Source organism: Raphanus sativus, chromosome 3 (assembly GCF_000801105.2).
Source record: "Raphanus sativus cultivar WK10039 chromosome 3, ASM80110v3, whole genome shotgun sequence".
In the NCBI taxonomy this organism is placed as follows: domain Eukaryota; kingdom Viridiplantae; phylum Streptophyta; class Magnoliopsida; order Brassicales; family Brassicaceae; genus Raphanus; species Raphanus sativus.
Window position 1 is genome coordinate 7805110 of NC_079513.1, and position 27189 is coordinate 7832298.

The 27189-nt window shown below is 37.8% G+C and overlaps 2 protein-coding genes across 2 annotated transcripts; both read right to left on the reverse strand.

The window, feature by feature from the left end:
* LOC108831429 (uncharacterized) lies at positions 1–633 on the reverse strand. The gene has a single exon (XM_018604978.2). It carries the CDS (start codon positions 631–633, stop codon positions 1–3), a length of 633 nt encoding a protein of 210 aa, XP_018460480.1.
* Positions 634–22035: 21402 nt separating this feature from the next.
* On the reverse strand, positions 22036–26561 carry LOC108831427 (chloride channel protein CLC-c). Its single transcript, XM_018604976.2, has 8 exons — positions 26233–26561; positions 25077–25277; positions 24825–25002; positions 24492–24754; positions 24023–24292; positions 22800–23928; positions 22640–22734; positions 22036–22559 (listed from the first exon to the last, which is right to left on the reverse strand). Exons 1-7 carry the CDS (start codon positions 26421–26423, stop codon positions 22645–22647), a joined length of 2322 nt encoding a protein of 773 aa, XP_018460478.1. The 5' UTR covers positions 26424–26561; the 3' UTR covers positions 22036–22559; positions 22640–22644.
* Positions 26562–27189: the final 628 nt, after the last annotated feature.

Consider the following 27189-nt stretch of genomic DNA (forward strand, 5'->3'; position numbering starts at 1 on the left):
CTAAGCGATTCTATCTGCCACAGAACAGGTATGAATTTCCACATACTTGGTTATCGAAAATGTGTTTGTCCCATGTTTCACACTCGATCTGATCTTCCATCCACAACCATTAACACGACATGTTACCACAAGGAGAGTTTTCGTTGACTTGTATATTCTCAAGGAGAACCTACGCCTCACCACTATCAACCGCAACTCTGAAACCAGCGCATCCCTACTAGCAAAACTCTGGTTGACATAGATATTGTTAGCATTCAATCTTCCTCCTTCACTACCATATGTCCCCTTGAAATCTTCAAAACACATATCAACATCCTCTTTCTCATCCTCATCTTTAACTTTTCCATGCTCACTGTAATCCTCAGCATCATCAACCACTTCAGCAACATCATGGATATCAGCATCCTCCTCCCCATTATCCTTCTCCCCATCATAATTTTCATCTTCAGCCAAATCATCATCCCCCTCATCAGCTTCATCCCCTTCATCATCTTCTTTCCCTTCCTCTGAAACCGTTCTCATCTTGCTAATGCTTGATACACAAATACGTAATTCATGCGTTTTAGTTTCCTCAAGCAAGTTCTGAACTTGTCTATCACTTATAACATGAATAGGAAGGGGGTCTGGATCCATCTGTTGCATCATTGATTCTGATAATGAGTATATTAACTGCACAGAGAGTATGTGTTCATGTCCCTCTAAATTGATAATGAGTAGATTCTGGATGTTTTCTTGGTACAGCCATCCCTCTAAATTGGGATGACATAATCCCTTCTGTTGAATGCATCATGGTGTAACATTGACAGTACACTCATTTGGATCAGCTTTCAGTTAGTAGTTACCCTCTTTGGAGGAAACGAAACTCCAGAAGGCATGACGAAGGGATTGTTTGTCAGTAGAAGCAACCACGCAAAGCATTGATAAACTCTTGTATGTCCTCTCTTTATTACACTCGGAATCATAAAATGGAAAGGCTGGCTCATAAGATGGTTTGCAGTACACTCTACCTAGTCTTTCCCGTAACAATTTATTTTACTATTTGATTTTTCGTTTTTATAGATCTTTCTATATTTTACATCCATTGTAAACGTTCTACCACATTGATTTTCATCAAAGAAAGATTTTTTAAAATAATATATAAGGGATGTTTTCTTATTTATCTGAGGATTTGAAGTTATGCAAATGAAAAACAAGTAACACATTGTTACTTAATGGTAAGTTATTACATAGGAGATAAGACAAAAAGACTTATATGAAATCAAAAACTTGAAACAACAAAAAAATAACCAAATGTTATTTTACATTATTTGAGTTTTGACATTATGTTTTTTATTTTCTGAAACAAGTTGAAAAAAAAATTATGATTTGTTAGTAAACACTTATAAAATATATTTAAAACCATGTAAGATCTTTGTATTTTTAACAAGAAATAATTACAGTTAAGTCACTTTTTGACTTCTATATATCAATGTGGGTCACTTATAACTCTTGAGACAGTTTTCACGTAAAATCACACACATATACCAGCTGAAATTCCAAAATTGTCATACACTCGCCGGAATAAGTGGGAAGAACCAAATTTGCGTCTTCTAATTTTTTTTTTTGAATTGCTGTTCAAAAATTTCAATTTTTTATTTGATTTTATTGGTTGCACATTTCTCATAATTATAATGTGTTTAATCGAGTTAGTTCTTCTACGGCTGCGTCTTTTATATCCTCCGCATATACCACAGCTTGCTGAAATAGAGAAGAAGATTAGACAAGAGACTGAGAAAGCGAAGCAGGTTAATTTAGTGGAAGGAAGATGTAAGTTCTATTTTTACTGATTGCTTTTTCTTAGAGTTCTATGTGTCTATTTGATTACATGAAAAAATGTGTTGCTCTTTGGCTTTCCCGAAACTATGTTTCAGCACCAATGTTTGTTCCTAGCGAGTGTATTGTGCTTTCTCATTCTTGTTCTCTTTAACAGTGACTGGTTGTCTGGATTTGATGCCACTTATTAATTTGTGTATTTTTTTCTCTTATGTTTGTAAACGTAAATACTCAATGCAGCTAAAAGCATTGAGGATTAAAGTTCTGCAAGGCCAAGAAGACATAGTCAATGCAGTGAGAAAAAGAGGCAACAAAGGAACTCATGAAAGTTACCCAATGTGTAGAAGTGTACATGTGGATATTTACAAACAAGCGTACATGTGTACATCTACAAAAGTGTACAAGCAAACATGTGGATATCCTCCGCATCAACCACAGCTTGCTGAAATAGAGAAGAAGATTAGACAAGAGAGCGATAAAGAGAAGCAGGTCAATTTAGTGGAAGGAAGATGTAAGTTCTCTTTTTACTGATTGCTTTTTCTTTATGTGTCTATTTGATAACATGAAACAATGTGTTGCTCTTTGGTTTTCCTGAAACTATGTTTCAGCACCAATGTTTGTTCCCAGCGAGTGTATTGTGCTTTCTCATTCTTGTTCTCTTTAACAAAGACTGGTTTTCTGGATTTGATGCCACTTATTAGTTTGTGTATTTTGATTTTGCTCTTATGTTTGTAACTGTAATTACTCAATGCAGCTAAAGCATTGAGGATCAAAGTTCTGCAAGGTCAAGAAGACATAGTCAATGCAGTGAAAAAAGAGGCAACAAAAGAACTTATGAAAGTTACCCAATGTGTACCAGCAAAAACGTTTTTACCTTGCATAATTTTAAACATACAACTGTGTGTAACCAATTTGTTATTCTATAATTAGTTGATGTTAAATTGCAGTGAAGTGTTTATGTAGACGTATGGACGTTACGAACCAGTGTACATCGATGAACTAAGTGTACATGGGACATATAAGAAAAATAGTGTACATGTGTACCTCCACGAGCATGGACATCAATGTACAAGTGTACATGTGGATATCTACAAACAAGCGTACATGTAGACATCTACAATAGTGTACAAGCGAACTTGTGGACATCTATAAAAGTGTAAATATGCGTACATGTGGATATCTACTAACAAGTTTACATGTGGATTCTCTGTGAAGATGAACAAGTAGAGAGTCATAAATGTCTCCATTAGCAAGTGTGAGGAAACAAAAGAAAAAGAAGAAGACAAAACTCGAGAGGGATCTTGATTACAATAACCACGAGAGGAATCTACTAAACATCAACACAATCTCTAACTATTTGCAAAAATTAAAATCGAGTAACTATAAAATTCATTATGTTCACAATGAAAGTTACCATATACTCAAAATGGATTTAGCTTTATTCCAAAATTATTTCGCACAAAAAGATTGAAACTTTAACCTTCAGAAATAGTAAAAACCTTTAGACAGCAACAACAAGGCCGCTACGCATACAACAGATCTGTTCTGTCGAGCCGCGGCGAAGAAGGTTTGGTTTGCAAAGATCGTGAGGTAGAAGACTACAGAGGTAGAAGACATCTGCGGCGGGCTATATGCGTTGTTGGGGTCGAAATCGGACAAGGCAAAGTTGGCATCCAAATTTCCGTTAAAAATTATTTACGTAAGAGTTTCTACGTTTTAAGAAAGGAAAACGCATACGAAAAACTTATACTAAAAACTCGGGGGGAAATCTTGTTTTAAGACAACGATTTCTTAAAACAACGATTTCTTAAAACAATGATTTCCTAATAAACGACTTAGAAATTAACGATTTCTTAATCAACGACTTAGGAAATCAACGATTTCTTAATCAACGGCTTAAGAAATCAACGATTTAAGAAATCAACGATACGATATTATCGAAGGTCCAAACATCCGCAAACAAACATCCTAAGAGCATCGTAGCCTCGCAATGGTTTCGGACGCTAGGACAATGGATTTCAGTCCACTGCACAAACCCGATCGCGATGGCGATCGGGTCATGAACAAGAGCTCGGTTGCTATAGCGATCAGATCACGGAATCACGCTCGGTCGCTATAGCGACCGAGCCTCGATTACAGCTCGGTCACTATAGCGATCGAGCTGCGGACAAAGCTCGGTCGCTATAGCGACCGAGCATTCATACATCGATCATTTTCCGAAACATCCGAAGTCTTCTGAAACGACGATAAGACGTAAAACTATGCACTCTCGACTGTCCGTATAACAATTCTCCGCAAGCCACGGCTAACCGTTTCTTGATCTCTCGATCAAATGGGATCGTCCGTTCAGTTTACAATGAAACCGCGGAAACTTAACTTTATCGGAGAAATCGTAACAAACGTCTCAAATCGAAAGACGGCCCAAAGGGTCCTAAACTTGATTCGAGGCCCACTTACGATTTCTTAAAATCCCATAAATCTTATGACGGCTTAAGGGCAAAAGAGGGAAGCGTAAACCGACCTAGGAGGGAGTATATAAGGAGTTCAAGGCGAGAGGCATAGAGATAGACTTTTTTTCAGAGCAAATTTAGCACTTAGAGCGATTAGGAATTTTTTTCGTTTTTGTTATTCGAGCTGCGACTTAATTAGGTTTAGCCACCTTCGGGTATTAGACTAGGGATCTCGCCGACAGCTCTCGTAGCCGAAGCACGTTACCTTGTTGTTACGCTCATACGCAGATTCGGAATAAAATCCCTTCTTGCACTCTTTTTACGATTTCTTATTTTTTATTTCTCGTTATTGTCGTGTTCTGATTGCTTGGCGTGTGGTTTCTCAGAAATCTGGGACCTCTGGAAAATTAGGGTTTTCCTAGTTTCCTTATTTATACGAAATATTAACGGTGCGAATTTCATTTCCCACAGTTTGGCGCTAGAAGGAGGGGGGGGGGTACTGATCAATCTTACTCACGACCAGCTCACGCTCGACCAGACATGACTATTGACGACCCAGCGAACTTGCAAACTCCTCTCAACAGAGCAACCAAGGAAGCCTTGAACACTCCAGCAGCAGATGTCTCCGCGGCCAACGCACCTTCTAACGTTGCGACGCTCGACGAGTTCAAGAAGATGCTCTCCGCCTACATAAACTCGTGGGAATCCTAACCAAACAGGTTCAAACCCTAACGGCAAGGACCCGGGCAGTCCTCCCTCGCGGAGCTACGAAACTCCGCGGAAGGAGACTTTAGTTTGCAACCCCACACGATAGGCCTGGAACTTCGCAGGAACGTCCTTCCGGACAAAACCCTAGCGAAACATTCCCTGTCGAGAAAACCCTCCGCCATCTGAAAAGGACACCAAGGTGGATGCAGTCGAACGCATCGATTTGGAGCCCATAGATGACTGGAAGGAAGACGCTGACGTCTATCCAAGAAAAACCCGCAGCCGCTCGGCTCGGGAGAATTCTCCGTTCGAAAAACCCATGAAGGAAGAAGAGGAAAATCTCTATTGGGTCGAGCAGGAGGAACTTGCTGAAAGGCTAACCGAGATTACTCGCCGCGAACGCCGACAAGCTCGGAAAACCACAGGAGAGAATCTGGATATCCGCGATCTCCGCGATTACATCACCAAGACCGCCGCGGAAGTAAGGGCCGTGAAATCGCATATCGACCACGCCACGAGTGCTGCCCTATAAATCGATAGGCTACTCGAGGTGGCTCGTAAAACGCCCTTCACCGCGCGGATCTCCGAGACCAAGGTGTCTAATCCAGGGAAGCTCAAGATACCGATCCATAACGGTACGACCGACCCTAAGGCGCACCTCCCGGCGTTCCATATCACTATGGGAAGAGCCAGGCTCCATCGGAAGCTTTCGCCAACTCGCATTGGAGTTTCTCCTTAAGTACTCTATGTTCATTGATAGAGAAACTTCCGATGTCGATTTCTGGAGCGTAACCCAGGAAGAGGGTGAGCCCCTCCGAGAATTCATGAGTCGTTTCAAACTGATCATGTCAAAGATTAGCGGAATCAGCGACAAAGTCGCCATTGACGCACTTAGAAAGGCGCTCTGGTACAAGTCAAAGTTTAGAAAGTGGATAACACTCGAAAAGCCTCGCACGATCCAGGACGCCCTCCACAAACCTCGGATTACATAATCATCGAAGAAGAGACGAAAGTCCTGTCGCAAAAACATAAGCCGACAAGAAACTCTTCGAAAGACGCGGATCCGAAGTCAAAGAAGAAAACCTCTCGTAACGACAAGTACGTCCATCACGAGGGAGAAGAACTCCAAGGCGCGCACAACACGCGATCAATCCGGAGTAAGGCAGAACTTCGGGGAATACGTGGAACCGTAGCCAGAGTTACGACAAGAACGTCTACTGCGAGTTCCATCAGACCGAAGGCCACTCCACAGCTAACTGCAAAGTCGTGGGGGCAAGGCTGGCCGCGAAGCTACTTGCTGGAGAACTCTCTGGAGTAACCAGCATCAAGGATCTAATCCTTGACACCGACCGTCCGCCAAAAACCAATAAGAATCCTCCCGCGGAAAACTCGTAGCCGAGAAATCAGGCGGGAGATAAACGCGAAAGGAGACCGGACGATAGGAGGAACGATAACTCCCGCAGAAGGGTGGACATGATCATCGGAGGATCACAGTACTGCAAGGACTCGGTCTCGGCCATCAAAGCCTACCAACGGAAAGCCGAGTCAAGTGCAAAGTACCACCCACGGTCTCCTCCTCGAGATGGACGGACTGGTTCGGTCACATTCACGGAAGAAGAGGCATGCGGAATCGATCAGCCTCGCTGTGACCCCTTAGTCGTAGATCTCATAATAAGAGATCTCGAGGTCGCAAGAGTACTGATCAACACCGAAAGCACGGTCAACATAATCTTCCGCGACACCCTTAAAAGGATGAACGTCGAGCTCGGAGAAGTCACACCGGTACCAAAACCGATCACGGGTTTCTCCGGACAAACGTCCATAACCCTAGGATCCATCCAACTACCCGTCATGGTGAAAAACGTCACCAAGATAGTTGACTTCGCAGTGGCAGATAGCCCAGCTATTTACAACGCGATCATGAGAACTCCATGGCTGAACGCCATGAAAGCCGTTCTTTCAACTTATCACTTGGGCGTCAAATTTCCAACCAGAACTGGAATCGCCGCAATCTGGGGTTGTCAAAAACAGTCGCGACTTTGTTTCTTAGCGGAACATAAGTTAAGACAGATCACGACAACCTCAACGGTTAAACGCAAGCGCACTCAGCCTTCCGCCGAAGACCTCCCGACGAAAGACACATCAACGTCTTCCGCAGAAGCATATTCGGAAATCGGAACCATCCCCGATTCCGAAGATAACATCACAACTCAACGGGAAGAGAAAAATCCCGAGGAAAACGTCGACCCTACAACTAAAAAGGTCGACGAAAAACTAACCGACGAGTAAACACACTCGCGTCATAAACAGAACTACGAGATGGTTTGATCCTCGAAAGAGGTACGTAGGCAGCTCGTCGAAACCCGGCGAGTTCAGTTATCCCCCTCGCCAAAAGGGGGGGGGGGGGGATTGGGTACATATACTTGTATATTCCCATAAAAGGTCAAAAAACCCCTCCCTTGTATTCGAAATTTTCAAAACTTTTTCAATAAAATTCTTTTTCTCGATCTATCGATTCCTAACACATAAACATTCCGGAAAACAAAAATCGTATCCTCAAGGAACGCGAGACGTCGCAGTTTCCCTGAAGATATCTAAATCGTATCATCCATCAAAATAGTCCGTTCGCGACTTTAAACATTTCATCAAAATAGTCCGTTTGCGACTTGAAACATCCATCAAAACAGTCCGCTCGCGACTTTAAAAAAAAAACACAAACCCGTCGATTGGCCCCGACGGGTAAACACAGAAACGTTTCACTTAAACAAATTCGTAGTCAGATCTTTTTACAGATCCTCTTACATCCGACAAGGATACCATAGCGCGGTATACAAGAAAACCGAAATTTCGTCTAGCACTTCGTAAAGGAAGTAGCTCGATTCGTACCCAGACATATCATATAAGCCGATAACACTTCGCGGATTTTAAAACGGTACGAATCAGGTTAAAATCACAAACAGGCAAAACGGAAACCGATCAGTCATCGCATAGCCTTAAAGCTGAGAGTAAAACTAGGTCTTGCCCTAAGCCCAGTCTTGCTGGTACTTAACATCTCATGGACATAGTATCGAAACCAGATACGAGATCCAAAACATGTCTCTTATCGCTTACGCCTAAGACACTCACTAAAAAGTAGCATACGGACCAAGCGATGAATTAAGAGTTAGAATACGAAGTGACTACTCGCATTCCACCCTCTACACTTGGCGAAAGTATAAATCAGATCGTAAAACAAAATTTTCGAAAAATTTACTTCATATTCATAAAAGCCGCAAAAAACAGCAGGGATTCAAAGCCACAAACGGCCAGTCTCGAAATATATAAAATTAAGTGACCTCCTACGGTCGCAGCATAAACAAACAAACGGCCACACATAGCCACACAAATACAAAGATAAGGGAAATCGCTTTCCCGGAAAAATCCAGCTTAAATCAATAGAGGATGAAATCCTCCGACAACGAAGTTCCGAACTCCCTCGGATAGGTCACCTCGTCCTCACCTCCCTCCGCTTCATTCGCGACCTCCACCGGGATCGGCTCCCAAATCCTCTCTTCGATGGGAGGAACGAGCGACTCGGCGTGAGCATTATCCTTCATGCCACTCTGCATAAGGCTCAACTCCTCCTCATAAACATAGTCCCTCTGTTGAGTCCTCGAGAGAGAGTTCCAACCGACCCGCGACACTCGCAAAAATCACCCACCGCGACGTCGGCTGCCCGGAGACTTTGGTACTCCTCTTGGAATCGCATCGCCCGATTTGGTATCTCGGCAGCGATCGCCCGTTTGGCTTGCCTCCCTCGCTCAGCAAATTTCCGTAGCATGGTCGGCGGCCGCCCTCAAATTCCGCTCCAGGGTCTCCTCCTGGAGCCGCGCAAAGTCCTTCGCGTTTTTCTCCGCTTTGAAACGCCAGATCCTCGCTTCTCTTTGGCTATCCACCAACGCCGAACCGAGATTATTCATCGCCTGCAAAATTCGAAAAATGAACTTTTATTTTCTTGAAAAAAGAAAACAAAGATACACTCGGATAAGTTCGCAAAAAAGTGTGAGAAGAAGGAAGGACTGACCCCATTAACTACGCGAGAGGTCTCCGCGACTATTTCAGGCCTCTCCATTTCTTCCACGAAAGGAGGCGGATTAGAATGGTCAGGAAGACCGGCAAAGAAGTCATCGAAGTTAGGGATTGGCGCGTCGCTCGAGCCACTTCCATCGCCAAAACCGAGAATCGGATCCCATCCCGGAAATTGAAATTCATCAACAGGGAAGTCGTGATCCTCAACCTCGATGCCTTTGTCTTTGGACGGTAACCCAGACGATCTCTCAACTGGAACGCGTTCCGGAAGACGCTCTACGGGAGAGAAATCTATGTCGCCCTCCGCCTCAAAATCGCAGTGGACCAATCTAATTGCCTTCCGAACCCTCCTACGGGTGAAACTGGTCCACCAATGGTCGCCGCTCCTAAGCGCATCCCTCACCTCAATAATATCCCTAGGCCATGGATGCGTCACGCTAATGTGTGGCAGGGGATTCGGAACCGTCCGGAACATCGGAAAAAATTCCTCCTCAACGGACGCGGCATCGAGTCGGACGTAAAAGAAAAATTGTTTCCAATGGTTAAAATTGGAAACGGTTCCTCTGACCACCAGCATTATGGTACGAGGAGTCAATCGCCAGAAGCCCAACTCCCAATTGTATTGCACTCGTAAGAGTGCCTCAAAGTGATCAGCAGTGAGGGATAAGCCATGCTCGTAACTCAGAATTACGAGACCAATGAGAATCTCGAAACTCGTAGGGCTCAGCTGGTTTAAAGAGACCTGGAAACGGTCCAACACACGGACGATAATCTCAGGAATCGGAAACCAAAGACGACAACGCGTCAATACAGCTTCATAGCATGTGAAGTAGCCCTCCGGAGGATGGTCAGCGTCCTCCCCGCACTTAGGAATCCGGAACTCGACCGCTTTCGGAACCCCGGCGTACTCTCGAAGCTTCTCGAGGAAAGATTTGGTGGTCTTGCTCGGCAGGTTAGCTCCTACGCCCCGAGATCGCGAGATCGGAAACTTTTCCTCCCCGGGAGCTTTGATTTGGTCGCTGCTCGCTTTCCAGTAAGCCTCGCGTTCAGCCACATCCGGAGGAAAGTCAAACTCGACCTTCAGAACAAGAAACTCCTCTTCCTGATTGCATTCCGGAGAAGGGCTCGGGGGAGTTTTCTTCTTGAAAATTTTCTTTCCGCCTTTAAACATCTTTGAAATTTTTATGAAGGATCCTCTCTATCAAAAGAAATTTTTATATTCTTGATTCTCTCTCAAGGAAAATCTTATGAAAGATGGGCGAGTAAAAATGAAAGAGTTACCTCCCCTTTTATAAGCTTCAAGAATTACTATTCAAGTTCGGACTTTTGGATTACAAACTTGGTCTAAAACCTCGCCTAAACTCGCCAAACCATACGATAGAATCTCGCCAACCCACGATTCTACCGCACTGGGGCTAACTGTTGGGGTCGAAATCGGACAAGGCAAAGTTGGCATCCAAATTTCCGTTAAAAATTATTAACTTAAGATTTTCTACGTTTTTAAGAAAGGAAAACGCATACGAAAAACTTATACTAAAAACTCGCGGGAAAATCTTGTTTTAAGACAACGATTTCTTAAAACAACGATTTTTTAATCAACGATTTAAGAAATCAATGATTTAAGAAATCAACGATTTCTTAAAACAACGATTTCCTAATCAACGACTTAAGAAATTAACGATTTCTTAATCAACGACTTAGGAAATCAACGATTTCTTAATCAACGGCTTAAGAAATCAACGATTTCTTAATCAGCGATTTAAGAAATCAACGATTTCTGAACTCAACGATACGATATTATCGAAGGTCCAAACATCCGCAAACAAACATCCTAAGAGCACTGTAGCCTCGCAATGGTTTCGGACGCTAGGACAATGGATTTCAGTCCACGGCACAAACCCGATCGGGTAACGAACAAGAGCTCGGTTGCTATAGCGATCGGATCACAGAATCACGCTCCCTCGCTATAGCGACCGAACATTCATACATCGATCGAGCCACGAGCATTTTCCGAAACGTCCGAAGTCTTCCGAAACGACAATACGACGTAAAACTATGCACTCTCGACTATCCGTATAACAATTCTCCGCAAGCCACGGCTAACCGTTTCTTGATCTCTCGATCAAATTGGATCGTCCGTTCGGTTTACAATGAAACCGCGGAAACTTAACTTTATCGGAGAAATCGTAACAAACGTCTCAAATCGAAAGACGGCCCAAAGGGTCCTAAACTTGATTCGAGGCCCACTTACGATTTTTTAAAATCCTATAAATCTTATGATGGTTTATGCTTGGAGGATAAACATCAGTTTCCGCGGAAAAATAGAAACTTTCCGCAGATAATCATGAAGATCGGAAAAAATGGAATATTTCCATTTTTCGACTATGACGGCTTAAGGGCAAAAGAGGGAAGCGTAAACCGACCTATGAGGGAGTATATAAGGAGTTCAAGGCGAGAGGCATAGAGAGAGACTTTTTCAGAGCAAATTTAGCACTTAGAGCGATTTATGAATTTTTTGTTATAATATTCATTATGTGGATGGACCATAACCAAGTACTAGACAAGTCCAACAAGTACAAGAGGAAGTGCAAGGAGGTTTACATCCGGTCTACATCGGTTCATCTACAAACCGGTCCGAGATCAGAAGACTGAGTCAACCTCGTTATCATCACCTTGACCAAGTCTTCATGTATGACATCAATGTAGTCAATGTAATTAATGTATAGATTTCATTCCTTGTAAAGCAATTGTACAAACCACTATATAAAGTGGTGTTGGCTAATAAGAAATACATACAACATTCCTCACAATTCATTCTCCACATTTCACACAGTTTATAACACGTTATCAGCACGAATGTGCTCTCCATCTGAGAAGTCTCTCTCCACCTGAGCTCTCTTTTCCGGCCACAAAATTCTAAATCCAGACGCAACTTTAAACCGCAGTATCTCTCAAACCCTGTGGAGCCAGAAGACGATCCACCTATCAATCTGAAGCCCAAGACGAGAAGCATCCGTTGCCGAAGACGGCTTGTCGATCCGATCTCTGACGCGGCGTCAATCGCATAAACTATCCGCGCCACCGACTCATGGTTTTTCCGGCCAGTTTCTCCACCTCTCTCTCTCAACTAGCTCATCCGTGGATCAGCTCTCTCTCATGGTGGTCCATTCAGATTCTTGTGGTGTAAAATGGTAAACTAATCTATCCATAAAATCTAAGAACACCATTATATCTGAAAAGAAATCTAAGGATCTATATGAATCCATAATATTAATCTTGTTTCTATGATCCATTGATCAATAAGAAACTTGATTCTGAATTACTTTGAATCCATAAAAGTTATAATTCTCTAAAGGTTCTAAGTATCTCAAAAACAGATTAAAATACCTAAAGATCTATATGAATCTTGTTTATAAAAACTTATGAACCATAAACTATTTGAGATAGCTTAAACCTATGGATGTTTTGGCCAATTTACCAGATGTGATAAACATGAATGTATAATCTGGACAAAAACAAAAATCCATGAATCCATTTCTGTGCCACTTTCGGCCAGATCTCCCAAATTCAGTCAAACCAAAATAAAATCGAAATTAAAATCATTCATTGCATATCCTTGACCAATAATATTTATTTTGTATCTGTCAAGAGTTTAAAACTTTTCTAAATGCAAAATCAGATTTTATAAACTGAAAATCGATTTTATAAATGCTTGCTTGATTTTATTAATTGCATATCTTTGACTGAAAATGTTTATAAAAGTTTTATAACATATAGTCTTGATTTTAATTTGATATGTCATAGAATAAATATGCATGAAATCATTTGATCATATTTTTGCATATCAATCCAACCTTGAATAGTTTTCATATCATATTGAATATTGATCATATAGGTTGCTAGTTAAATATTGATCTAGTACAATGCTTGAAACTGATGATTAAATTATATAGTAATCTTGTTGCATACTTGATAGAATCAGTTTAGTAAAAAAAAAATTTGAATCATCTTGAATCATCTTGAACCAACTTTGAATGCAATTGTCATATTGTTTAAAATCTGACCATGCATAATTGTCATATTGCTAAGACTGATTTTATGTTTGCATATCATTGAAAATCCTGATAATAGTTCATATAAATTAAATTGGTTCATATTGCTTGCATCTAAATGATTCTCTCTGCTTGCATAAAATTAGACAAAATCGATTTTCATTTAAACTTAGCATGTTTGCTTTGATTGAAATTATAAACCTGTTTAAACCGATCAAACATGGATAAGTATATTGTTAGATCATTCACATATCATGAACTGATCATTTCCATGCATCTTCTTGTCATATAGTTTTATTAAGAACTAAGCATGATTGTCTTTATTAAAATATAACGAGCTTTGAAACCAATTGATTGAAAATCTAATTGAATTTGGTTTATTCATTTCTTGAAAATTATAAATTTTCTTGTCTTGGTTTACCCGGTAAAGGGGGGAAGGAATCGGTTATTATTTTATGATCTTTGAAAACCAAATATCCTTCGGTTTTCGTTTCATTTTATGATCTTTAAAAATCAAGTATCCTCTTGCATTAAGAATCACATTTATATTATTTTGGTCCAATGCTTAGGACAGAACATCCGATTAGTTCTTGATCCATGCATTTATCATTCGACCATTGTGATTGATTTTCATCCATATTGCTTGATCTCATTTAAAAAATAATGATTGATCCTTATTCAAAATTCTAAAGGGCTTGGAAACCCTATATGAAATTATATACATATATATATAATCAATCCAAATATGAATTATAATTAAAAGGATCACTAGATGCAGTGATCAATTGATCATTGTCATACTAGAAATGCTTAAAGCAAATAGATTATATGATTTGGGGGGAAGCATTATTGAAAATCATATACATTTGCTTGCATAAATTCTTGATGCTTGAAAGCAATGATTAAATATTCAGATGTTGAAAATTATCTTGAAATCTAAATCTTGGTGACTATATCTAAATTTCTCACTTTTGAGATAGATACAAGGCGATTTTCTTAATCATACGCCATCACCTTACTGAAAGTCTCAATGATCAATATCTCACTATTGAGAATCCTCTGGACCTTTGGATAGAACTGAAATCCAAATATGATCACCATAGTACGGTGCTATTACCAAAGGTCCTATATGATTTGAGGGACCTAAAGATCGAAGACTATAAGTCTGTGGATGAGTATAACTCGGCTCTATTCATGATAGTCTCAAAGTTGAAACTGTGTGGAGAGACTATCACATATGCTGACATGTTAGAGAAGAAATTCTCTACATTCCACAAGCAATGCTTTGCTTCAGCAATAATACCGAGAAAAGGGTTCCTCCACATATGCAAATTTAATCTCTTGTTTGTTGCTTACTAAGCAAAACAATGAGTTACTCATGAGGAATAGTGAGATGAAGCCTCCTGGATTTTAAGGCATTGCCTAAGGCACATACGGCCACAGAGCCATATGAAAGAGTCAAACCATGGCCATGCGAAAGACCATGGAAAGATGACAAGGGTGTGGGTGGATATCACCCACAGCATTAGTCGAGGCCGAGGCCAAGGTTATCAACCTAGCCGTGGGTATAAGTCCGTGGGAATAAGTCCGATTTTAAAAACCCGGGCCTCGACCAAATCTGCTTGACATCAGTGTGGGATGAATAATCGTTGGGCCAACCGATGTAGAACCCCCAAACACCTTATTGAACTCTACCAGGAGAGCATAAAGGGATAAAACCCTATGACCCATTAGGTCCATCTAGATGGTGCGAATAATTTCGACCATGAGAATGATGTTCAGCTTGAATACGAGACTTCATATTGCCTTAAAGAGGCCAATTAGATTTCGACATCATTTTAGTTTGTCTTTGTTCTCTATAGTGGACCAAGCCACATTACATTAAGAGACAAAAGATATTTTTCAAGGTCATGGCTAGTCCAACCTCATGAGTCATGATGCTTAAGGGCACACATCTAAAAATCTCTGATGCATTACATTCCACATAAATCAAAGTGGAATTTATCAAAGTTTCAAAGACATTCATATGAATGGTCTATATATTGAAACTATGGGCAAAGGAAAGAAAGAATTCCTTATGATTTATGAAAATGCCCAAGGCCAAAGGAAAGTCCTAGAGACTATGCCTACTATATCTATAGGCCTTCTTTGAGCCAAGATAAATATGATTGTGGGTTAATACCCCAAATCACTTTCCAAAGAGTTCAGGGAAGCTTTTAACATATGGCACGACATGCTCGGCCATCTAGGCTCTATTATGATGCATAATATACTCTTAAACTCAACTGGACATTCCTTGAAAGAAAAGAAAAATGGTCCGACCAAGGCATTGCCTAAAAGGCATTATATTCACCCTATAAGACCCATTGAATTAAGAAGAAAATATGGTTTCCAACAATGGTCAAAAGCGAATAAGATTACCTAAATTAAAATCGCCTAAGTGGTCGAGACTACATTCTCTGTTGATCTAGAGATCAATATGATAATAGGCAAATAGCCAGGGCAATCATAATCATGTTTGATTGACCCACGAAACTTATCACTTAGATGGCATTACCATACTTAGCCATCTGAATTATGATGCAAAGATTTTAAAAGGGCACAAAATTTTTCCCATAAGATCTCACGTTTGTGCAATATATCTATGCACAAGGGAATTTATTGTCCCAAGCACCACGAATTAGAGTATGTTCATGAGTGGGAGTGAGGAAAAATCCCATGAAACATGACCATACTAAAATCCGTGAAACATGGTCCACAACCATATTACATATTGGTTGAATTTATGATATTATGACCATTACCTATAAGGTTCAAAATCTAAAAGTCCATATGCTTGGGGACATCATGAGTTATAAAAGATTAACTTGCATCAGGCCATAGATATTATATCAGGCCATATAAGTGATAATAAATATTCCCACCTCAGACTAATACGGTTCATGAGTCCAGACATATATCATATTAAGATATTATGAATAAATCCACCACAAATATATGTGCCATCTAAGATAGAGTTATCTTAGAATCTCATAAGGAGGATTGGGAATATATGTTGGATATATATTATGAATATACTTTCTCCATAAGTTTAAAAGAAACCTGAGCCAAAATGGGTGATTTAATCATAGGCCAAGGAACAAGGATTACATAAAGTTTATGAATCCCAATATCCAACATTTGAAAGGAGAAAAGTAGTAAGCTGGTAAAGAATGGTATCAACCATCATTGTCTTGGCAAAGATCCTCGGACTAGAAAAGATTTATAGACGTCCATATATGCTACAATGATAGCAAAATAAAATGCCAGACACATTGACCCGAGAAAGAATGACTATGTCATCCCAGCTTAGCACCACACGGTTTTGATGTCTTAAAGACACAACCAAGTTGCTACAGAGTCTAAGATAAGACCGAATATATGTTCCAAAAAGGAACCTCGGAAATTAAAGAAAGGTGCAAAAAGAAACCGAGGTCATAGACTTTCTAGACAACCCCGGGATGGCTATGTGCCTATGTGTAAGGTACCTACTAATGGGGTTCGGGACGCTGAGCCTCTTGGTACTGAGGACATAGACATTGATAATGAGATCTCAATTAATTATTTGATGTCTGGAAGGAAACAATATATATATAAATGTGTCGACACAATACATTCATAGAAAAAGCGCGAATATGTAGCACATGAATAATGAATCGAGGATCATGAACTCACGCAAGAGTACTCATAACAATGAATAAAGAAAGAAACGTGGGGTTTCTAAAAGTGACAGATAAAGGCGTATTGAATTGGCCATGAATATGTAAACGCCATATGATGCCCAGTGAATAGATAAATCCAGAAAGAAGGATAAAATCGTGAGACAGACCAAGGGAGGTCTATGTAATCCAAAGTGGTGGATAATACTACATATGTCACTACATATAATGTCTGGAAGAAATTCAAAAGATGTAGTATGTTATATATGACTCACTGGATGATAATAATATTATTGGTACCTAAAAGGTTTACCAAAATATACTGAGCTCAGAATCATAAGATGAGAAAAGAAGTTCTCATGAACAGCATTTTCCTAAAGCTGTCTATGGACTGAATTAAATTGCTACATATAAGCAAATAAAAAGGTTCTATAAGAACAATTCAAATCAGTCCATAGAGGAATTTTAAAATCCTTGTGTTATACTAACCAGCCTAAGATAGGTTAAATGGTTATTCATCAAATCTTAGAAAGGTTATAGACCATCATCACAAATTAGCCAAATTTTGGTAATACTTATGGTTGGTCAAAATTCTCAGCATGAACCAACCAAGCTGTGGTATGAATGAATAAGCTATCATAAGATAAGCTATAAGATCAAAGTTCATCTTTTGAACAAAAGGTGTAGGACCGCATTATGTGTCCATATGCTACCAAACGGGTCCGACCATATTATAAGATTTGGTCCATGATAAAGCTGTAAACCATGGATGTCATTAGACATAAATTTGAGGATCAATTAGATCAATTCTATGTCATGACCGTGTCCGGCCTAGATCAGTCCAATCGTCCATATATATATGTGTACGAATTGCCGGCACACTAAGACTGCAAAATGTCTTAGATCGATCATAGATAAACTATGGATATAAGGATCATGATCTAACAGACATGACCTATGTATAAATTGCCTATGGCAAATAATATTATACTCATAAAGCTAAGGCATGTCCATAAGTCCTAAAGAGCTAAGTAGCTCATACTTGATATAATGATGATCCATATTATATAAAGGATCTAAAGTACTAGCCAGCCAATATTATGGAAAGGCATATAAAAGTGATTTGGTCAAGGACCATAATCAAACGACCAGAGTATAAAATAGTACATTTTATCTAAAGTACTAAAGTGGTCGATATCAAAGTGGTACATTTTCTAAAGTACCATCAGGGTTCTGAGAGACATGATATGTCCGAACAATACAAGATTGTTCAAGTAAGAATCCATGAACATCTATTCAGCAAGTGATGTTCAAATCAGGAGGAGTAGTATGTCTTGTACTCTTTTTCCTTAACTATGGTTTTATCCCAATGGGTTTTCCTAGTAAGGTTTTAATGAGGCAACATTAAGTATATTATGAACCCATATGGTTATGGCATCCAAGGGGGAGTGTTATAATATCCATTATGTGGATGGACCATAACCAAGTACTTAACCAAGTACTAGACAAGTCCAACAAGTACAAGAGGAAGTGCAAGGAGGTTTACATCCGGTCTACATCGGTTCATCTACAAACCGGTCCGAGATCAGAAGACTGAGTCAACCTCGTTATCATCACCTTGACCAAGTCTTCATGTATGACATCAATGTAGTCAATATAATTAATGTATAGATTTCATTCCTTGTAAAGCACTTGTACAAACCACTATATAAAGTGGTGTTGGCTAATGAGAAATACATACAACATTCCTCACAATTCATTCTCCACATTTCACACAGTTTATAACATTTTCCGTTTTTGTTATTCGAGCTGCGACTCAATTAGGTTTAGCCACCTTCGGATATTAGACTAGGGATCTCGCTGACAGCTCTCGTAGCCGAAGCACGTTACCTTGTTGTTACGCTCATACGCAGATTCAGAATAAAATCCCTTCTTGCTCTCTTTTTACGATTTCTTATTTTTTATTTCTCGTTATTGTCGTGTTATGATTTCTTGGTGTGTGGTTTCTCAGAAATCCAGGACCTCTGGGAAATTAGGGTTTTCCTAGTTTCTTTATTTATATGAAATATTGACGGTGCAAATTTCGGTTCCCACATGCGTGATCTAAATCAATAAAGCAATAAATTTCATCAGAAATTTACAAGAACACACTATATGTTGATCTATTTACAGGTAACACAAAAAGAATCAAACACCACAAACAAACACCGACACAAAACTGTCAGAAAACCCGAACGTCAACTAATTGTAACAAATCTTAACGCCCCTACAACACCCGAACAACGACCTTTATATGCCAAAAAAGTCACCTCCGACAACTTCCTTGCTCGCCCTTCCGTCTTGTCGTTCGCCTTCAAGGCTTCAACGCACTCTTGTTGGCTCTGAATCTGGATCTCTCAATCGTTCACCGTGGTCGCTGTGAAAAGTGAAGCTTGTAAAATAAAAAATAAAATAAAAAACCTTTCAATATCCTTTGTGTTGCCCAAAAAAAAAACTATTTTCATCTCTTTTCTACCACCTAACTCTCCGATCTATTTTCAAACTATTTTGAAATTCAAAACCCAAACAAAAAAAATCCACCCTAACGAAACTCGTTCTGGTTTCCTTTTTACAAGGGCAAAAGGGTATACAACCACCCATAAAGTGTCTGTGTAGAATAATGTGTTCTTTTGTGATAGAGAAACTCAAAATGTGACCCACCACATAAATAACTCTTTTAACAATACTCTTGTTCTTAAATATTTAAAAGTTATTCAAAGATAATGCATAAAAATATTATTTCTTTATTTTCAAATAATTATTTCAATAACTTTTACTCTGAAGAAACACTTACAAATTACATCATCACTGACACTAGCTTCTAAAGGAATATTAAAATCTATGATTAAATTAAATTATATTTGTCATTTAGCACAACTTATCGAAAATACTTGACTGAATAAACTGGTAAATATTAATAAAGAAAAAATTATTTTGGCTCATATAAGATACATGAAGTAGATTTTTAATCTGTTTTAAATATTTGGTTTTGATAACCAAGTGATGATAGCTTAGGAATAATCTTTGGGATTTGGTGTGTATCTACATTAGTCATGGGTTTGATTTCCGCCGGCAATTAACCTATGACTATTTGATCAGTCTGGACTTGGGATTCAGTCCGGGTAATTTTATATGGTGGACCATAATAGATGACGGTCTATCCTGGTATTAGTCAGAATATATTCTAAACTCAGATCGAGCAATATATTACGTTTCGGAGTCTACTTTGTATCACTAAGTGTGTTCCTCTCGAGACATACCAGACAGCCAATAGGTTTATCAAATAAAAATATTTTGTTTTGAAACCAAACCAAACTTTTAACTAACTCACTTCATTGCACCTCTTCCCTTACTATCCCATCATTCTTCACGCGAAATAATTTAAATATAGAGTGATTAAGGTAAATGGCCCCAAATAAAGCCCATATTTGCACTGTAAACATGAAGTGATGGAAGTGGCTGGACCCATACCCATAAGCAAGGAGAAATGACGAAAGAGCCCTTGCGTCTCTTCTTTCGCTCGGCGCCATACCCTGACTCGACAGCAGAAGCGTGTAAGGCGTTCCAGGTTGTTGATCGCCAGGTGGATGACTTCTCCTCCATTCATTTCATCTCTTCTCCACTTCTTTTCTTTTTATTTTAATTTTCATCTCTTTCTTTTTTTTTCTTCATCCCTTTCATTCTCTTCTTCTTATTCATACTCTTTCTTCTACTTTTCTTGTTGAGAATTGCTTTTTTTTTTCAATTTTTTTTCTTTATTCACTTTCTCTCAGTATTTTTATTTATTCTTCATTTTTCATACAATATAAAAATTTAGATGTTATTTTTTTTTAAATTCAGTAAAATATAAAGATGATTTAACAATGAATCTAGATAAAAACTAGTGAATTTCATGACAGTGATTCCAATGATGGTGAACGTTACTAATTTTCTTATTTTTGAGTTTCTTGTGAATCATAGTTAGAACGCATGTATTACCATATATTTATAGAAATGTGATAAAAATAAAAAATGTTAACAGTATATATTATATGTTAAGATATTTATTTTTTTATCAAGTTAAGTGTTATCTGTAGTGCGTTAAATAAATCATTAACATAATAACAATCTTTATAATTTAGTATTAGTTATTAATCTAATCAATTATTTATCCTCTAATTGATAAGTTAGTAGCTAAACTTTAAATTAACGAGTAAAACAACAAAATTAACATGCAATAATTATTATTGTAGGTTTCTAAAAATTGATGTAGCATTTAAAAATAGAGTATCGGTTAACAAATGTATTAACTGTTATTTCTTGTGTAACACATATAGTAAACATACATATTAATATAGATATAATATTTTGTATTATACGGCAACATATATATTAACAATTAATTTTCATGTTGTTTTCTACTAGAACCTAAATTATATTTAGATTTATTAATTGATTATAAGCTATATATCAATGTAATACGTTAAACTTTATTATTGTATTCTTAACAGTTTTAATAGTGAAGATTTAAATCAGTAGATATCAAATTCAATTTACTAACTTGTATTACATGTTACTTCTCATGTAACACATATTCTTTTATGTTTGAGTTTCTTATGAATCATAGTTAGAACACATGTATTACCATATATTTATAAAAATGTGATAAAGGTAAAAAAATATTAACACTATATATTATCCGTTAAGATATTTATTTGATTATCAAGTTAAGTGTTATCTGTAGTATGTTAAATAAATCAATAACATAATAACAATCTTTATAATCTAGTATTAGTATTAATCTAATCAATTATTCATCCTTAATTGATAAGTTAGTAGCTAAACTTTAAATTAACGAGTAAAACAACAAAGTTAACATGCAATAATCATTATTGTAGGTTGTTAATAATTGATGTAGCATTTAAAAAATAGAGTAGCTGTTAACAAATGTATTAACTGTTATTTCTCGTGTAACACATATAATAAACAAACATATTAATATAGATATAATATTTTGTATTATACGGTAACATATATATTAACTGTTAAATCTTTATGTTGTTTTCCACCAAAATTTAGCTTAATGCTTTAGAATCCATTCTACCAAATAACAATTAAGAAACATTAAACACTCATGTCAAATCATAACCAATCAAAAATTCGAACGAAAAATTTGAAATCTTGCGTAACTCCACTCAAAATAAGCAAAGTAACAAATAAAAAAAATAATGAAAAAAATAATTAGTTTTCACCTCTTATTAGTCATGAAATTTTTTCTTATGACTGAAACAATGGAGTAGATAGTGAAAACTTAAAGTGAATTTAATATGAATTGCAAGAACTTAATATGATAATGAGAAGAGAAATTGAAATATTCATAAGTGAAGGAAGAAGAAAAAAAGGAAGATAAAAGAAAAAAAAAAAGAGAAACGATGAGAGAGTTCCAGGAGAGAGGTAGGAGAAGACAGTTCCAACTTTTCTGACAAAATCTGATGCATAGCAGAACCTACTCTCAGAAAGACAAAGTAGATTGTAGGGACAAAATTGACATGAAAAAGATGAAAATAGCAGAGAGTAGTTTGTTAATATAGGGGACGTTTAGGGGCACGCACGCATATAAACTCTTAAATATATATGTGGGCATGAGAGAGAACAGATCGAATTGCTCATCTGTTTTTGATTTCGATATGCACATGTTCATCACAACGAGAACAAAATGAAAAACCTATTGGACTTCTTCAATTCTTTATCACCTGAAAAGAAAAGGACTAATTAGATAAAACAAAGAAAAATAATACCAAATGCAAGCAACAAGGAAAACTAAATGGCTAACCATTTTCACTTGAGAGGATCAATGTGAGGGTAGAGTCCTAGGACATGTTCCGGCATGAAATCATGCCTTGTAAGTATCCCAACAATAGGCGGTCTCTGCGATACAAATACATGCCATTATAAACGTAAACAAATCTCTAGAGAGAGATAGAGAGACTGACCCCTTGTGTTTTGGGCACCACACACAAGTGGCGAAGGCCAAGTTGGCGGAAAAGAATAGCCGCTTTAGCTAGAGACAAAGTCTCAAGCACAGTGTATGGAGATGTGTTTGTGATAGGATGGAGATCAACGTACATCTCCATCTCCTCATCACTTATAACCAAATCTTCAATCTTGAGCCCTTTCCCTAATCCTGCTTTTGCAAAGTCACGAGCTTTGCAACTTCTAAGAATTTGAGAACCAAATGTCGTTCTATGATTTGAGAATCTCTTCCCTTGGAGAAGCACAAGTAGATGGGATCTCAAGGCAATCCCACAAAGCTCAGAAGCTTCTACAAAAGGTGGCTCATCAATTACAGGGAATCCATTATGACTAGTCATCTTTAAAGCCTGCCATATTACCCCAACCTTTTCAACTCTTGAAAAGGATAACAAAGGTCCAGAAACAACATCCTTTGCAACCAAATTACGCATGTACGGCTCTGCATGGTCTTCCATGTAAGGCATTCCTTTCATTATCACAATCTGGTCATATACCCCTTTGTTGAAACAATCGGCAACGGTTTTTGAGATTAAGAGTACAAGCATCATCAATGGTAGCATCAGGAGATTATCCGTAAGTTCTAGAAGTATGACACACAAAGAAACCGTCATTCTCATTGTGCCTCCAAGGAAAGAAGCAGCTCCAAGCAGAGAGAACAGACCTACATCAAGCTGAGATACTGGACCAAGGAGTCTGCCAACAAGCCGTCCATAAGAAGCTCCAGCGAGAATCACGGGAATGAAAAGCCCAGAGGGTATAGCTATGCCATATGTTATGATTCCAAGGAAGTAGACAAAGACAAAGAATATGGCAAGGGTGGATATTTGGAATTCATTCTCGGACCTTGATGTGAAGAGACTGCGGATTGCATTATCATTGGTGTTGAGAAGTAGTGAGGAAAGGTCATTGTAATGATTTGGAGGACACTGGAAACTCTTATAGATGCCGGCTCGACCTACGCTTGGGCACTTTCCCTCTGCTTCAATAGGGCATGGGGCACAATGTGAAAGCCATGGGAGACCAAATGCGCAACACGAGCTCAAAATGGAGACTACCATAACAAGCATAACTTTAAATCCCGGTCCTCTCCTGCAAGTTATGGATAGAACTAAATCAAAATTACACTTAATTAAACTTCCAGACAAGGGGATATGACTTTAAAAAAGAGTAAATTCTGACATACTGGTTTATTAAGGCATATGTGCGGAGGACTTTGTCGACAAGGTAGTTGTAAAGGCTTCCAAGTACACCACCAACAATTCCAAGGAAGACTACAGCTAGAAAATCTGGTGTGCTATAAAGCACTGGTCCCGAGTTTACGTCAAACATTATGAGACCTCCTTTACCGAATAGTCCACATCTCCCAGATCGACAGAGCTCAATGAAACTTCGTATCACCACGGCTACAACTGCGGTAGTGAAGAAGGTCCTCCAAAGAAGAGCACTCCTCCACCTAACAATGTCCAACAAAGTGAGGCATCATCATTTTGTCAGGTTAATATATCACTAACTTACATAACAGTCACGTTGCATGTTGGATGAATTTTGTTTTAAAACATTGTGATATTTAGAAACAAAACAGCCCTAAGTTCAGGGTACAATGACCTCACTTGCATAACATATCACATTTATGGGGAGAAACAAAAAACTACCAAGAAGCAGCTTCCTCAAGGGCGAAAAGCACTCCGCCGACTGGAGCACGGAAAGCAACTGCGACACCAGCAGCAGCGCCGCAAGTGATCAGGTCTCTTCTGTCTCTATCGTTTTTGAAGAACCTGAGCCACTTCCAAGTGAATTTGTACTTTCGAGAACCACCTTGTCCAAGTAAATTAGCAATGCAAGCACCAGTATGCACCATAGGTCCTTCTTTTCCAACTACAAATCCGGCAGCCACTCCAAATATAGAGCCAAAGATCTGCCAGTATTGTTAGAAATCAATAGCTTGATCCAAGATAAACAAAGATAGATGTTTTGAGACTCTTTACCTTAACAAAGAGTGTTCTTGGAGCTAATATCGAATAAGCATCGATACCATTGAGATATGCTTTAACCTCAGGTATGCCAGATCCTGCTGCTGCAGGAGCAATGAAAGCACAAAGTGAAGCAGCAGCAGTTGCCAAGATCAAGTTACAACCAGCAAATGCAAAGAATGAATGAAAGTATCTGCAGTTTTCAAGAAAGATTTGTCTGTCAATTATCCTTCTGAATTCAAAACACAGAAATCAAACTAAACTTACTTTTCCTTGAGCATGAGATTTCCGGTGAGCAAGAGTTTGAATCCAGCTATATTCTCAACAGCAAAGTTATTTAAAAAGCCAACGAGACCAGTGGATAAACCAATAAGGAAAGCAAGCGCCCATTTGAGAATGGTATACTGAAGTATCTCAATCTTCTTCCTAGACCTCCAGTCCTGCCTGAAAAGGTCATTCTCAAAGATCCTGCCAAAAATATCAGCTTCTAAGTGAAGATCGTCAACATGTGATAACAACTAACAAGACACACCAAATTATCCTATTAAATTAACCAAAGACAACAATCAAATCACACATAAAAGAGTCAATTATGTCTCATAATAAGAAAAGCTTTACACTTTTATCAATATAATAGTCCGTAGGACTTTGGCTCAATGTCCCAAAAGCTAAAAAAGTAGGCTCGAGTAAATTATCAGTAAATTTGATTAAATTATTATTTGTTTCGATTCGAACCGAAAACTCGAAAAAAACAAATGCAAACAAGCAAAATCAATAAGAAATGAATAAAATTACAAACACTAATAGTCTTAGGAAATATTCAATCTGATGCGTTATATGTATATATATCATGTATAATTACAGAATTGTATATATAATTTATATAAATATTATAGTTTATATAAGTTTTACAATATTTTATTTATTAAATTAATTATATTAGTTACTACAATTAAAAAATAATATATTGTTTATTTTTGTAAAACAATATTAGTATCTATAATATTTTGATTTCTTGTTTATTTTAAAAAAAAATTATTTTACAGATAAAATCAGATATTCATTATCTAATAAATTTTTAAAAAACTTAGATATCTAGAACACAGAATATCCAAATTGCTAAAGATCAATGAGATTGAATAATTGATTATTAAGATAAAACAGATGGGATCACAACTGTGTCCATCCTTAGTAAAAAGTTTCTCTTTCTCAACCAATAAATAAAAATGCAATGGTACAGTTAAAACTTAAAAGTATATGGGACCCAAAACGCTACACAACCCAACAACCTTAGCTCATCTGTTACCAAAAATAACAGGACAGGAAATGAAAAACATAAATGCAGAGAAATGAAGCATAATGGAAAACAGTTCAGCATTTTATTAGAAAGGAATCTATGCCAAAAAAAAAAAAAGCAGAATACTCGTAATCAAGGCTTTCGATGGGACAAGTGTTGGCTCCGACAATTGCGGTCTGCGAAGTTGTGTTCTTTCGGTTCCTAGCGAGCAGAGGCTGTTGGAATCCGACAGATCCATCATCTAGGATCCCAGATATCTTCCTCTCGTAGTTACCTCCTTCGACATCTATATCATGGTTTTCGCTCCGATCATCCATCTCTTATTCCACCAACACACAATTTCGATCCCTATCAGATGAATTTGGAGAGGGTAGTGTTTTACTATTGGTGTAAGAGCTCGAGTCTCCTGATCAAGAACCCTCGCGCTCAGGCAAATGATAAAATCTATTTGTTTATTGCTTTTTTGGATTTTTGCTTTAGGGATGAAATGTCATCCGAAAGTTTTGTCGTTATCTTTTTTTTGACATGGTTTTTGTTGTTTTCCTTTTTTTACATGAGCACCCAATGATTAAAAAATCTAAATAAAAAATCTTTATATTTTTAAAATATACTAGGGCCGGCCCGCCCTACGGACGGAATGAAAATTAACAAATAATATAAATAATTAGAATAAATATTTAATATAAATTGTTATTATTTATAATTATACATAATAGTTAAATTTTGTACATATTATTGTATATAAAAACTAAATAAACCATGTTATCTCAAAATCAGTTATGATTTTTTAAAATAAATATTATTGGTTATTTTTTAAATTATGATTTTCTTTTTTCTTGTTAAAAGATTGAAGATGATTTTCTTTTTGGTAAATAATCTATGTTTTAATTTTATATTAAGAATTAGAAGGGCATTACATCATTCCTTATGATTTTCTGTAGTTGGATGATCATAAAAAACCCATGAGGTTCTTTTTTTTTTATTGTTAGTAGAAAAGAAACAAACTTGTAAATAAATTTACATATTTTTGTTTAATTTTATATACTTTAGTGGATTATTTATGTTTTACTAAATTTAGTGTTT

What these genes read in the sequence shown, in the direction of transcription:
- LOC108831429 (XM_018604978.2), bottom strand. Translation starts at nt 633, where the DNA reads ATGGATCCAGACCCCCTTCCTATTCATGTTATAAGTGATAGACAAGTT.
- LOC108831427 (XM_018604976.2), bottom strand. Translation starts at nt 26,423, where the DNA reads ATGGATGATCGGAGCGAAAACCATGATATAGATGTCGAAGGAGGTAAC. An exon ending in CAAGAACACTCTTTGTTAAG is followed by an intron (nt 24,755 to 24,824) that starts GTAAAGAGTCTC and finishes CAATACTGGCAG; the next exon opens with ATCTTTGGCTCTATATTTGG. An exon ending in ACATATGCCTTAATAAACCA is followed by an intron (nt 23,929 to 24,022) that starts GTATGTCAGAAT and finishes CATAACTTGCAG; the next exon opens with GAGAGGACCGGGATTTAAAG.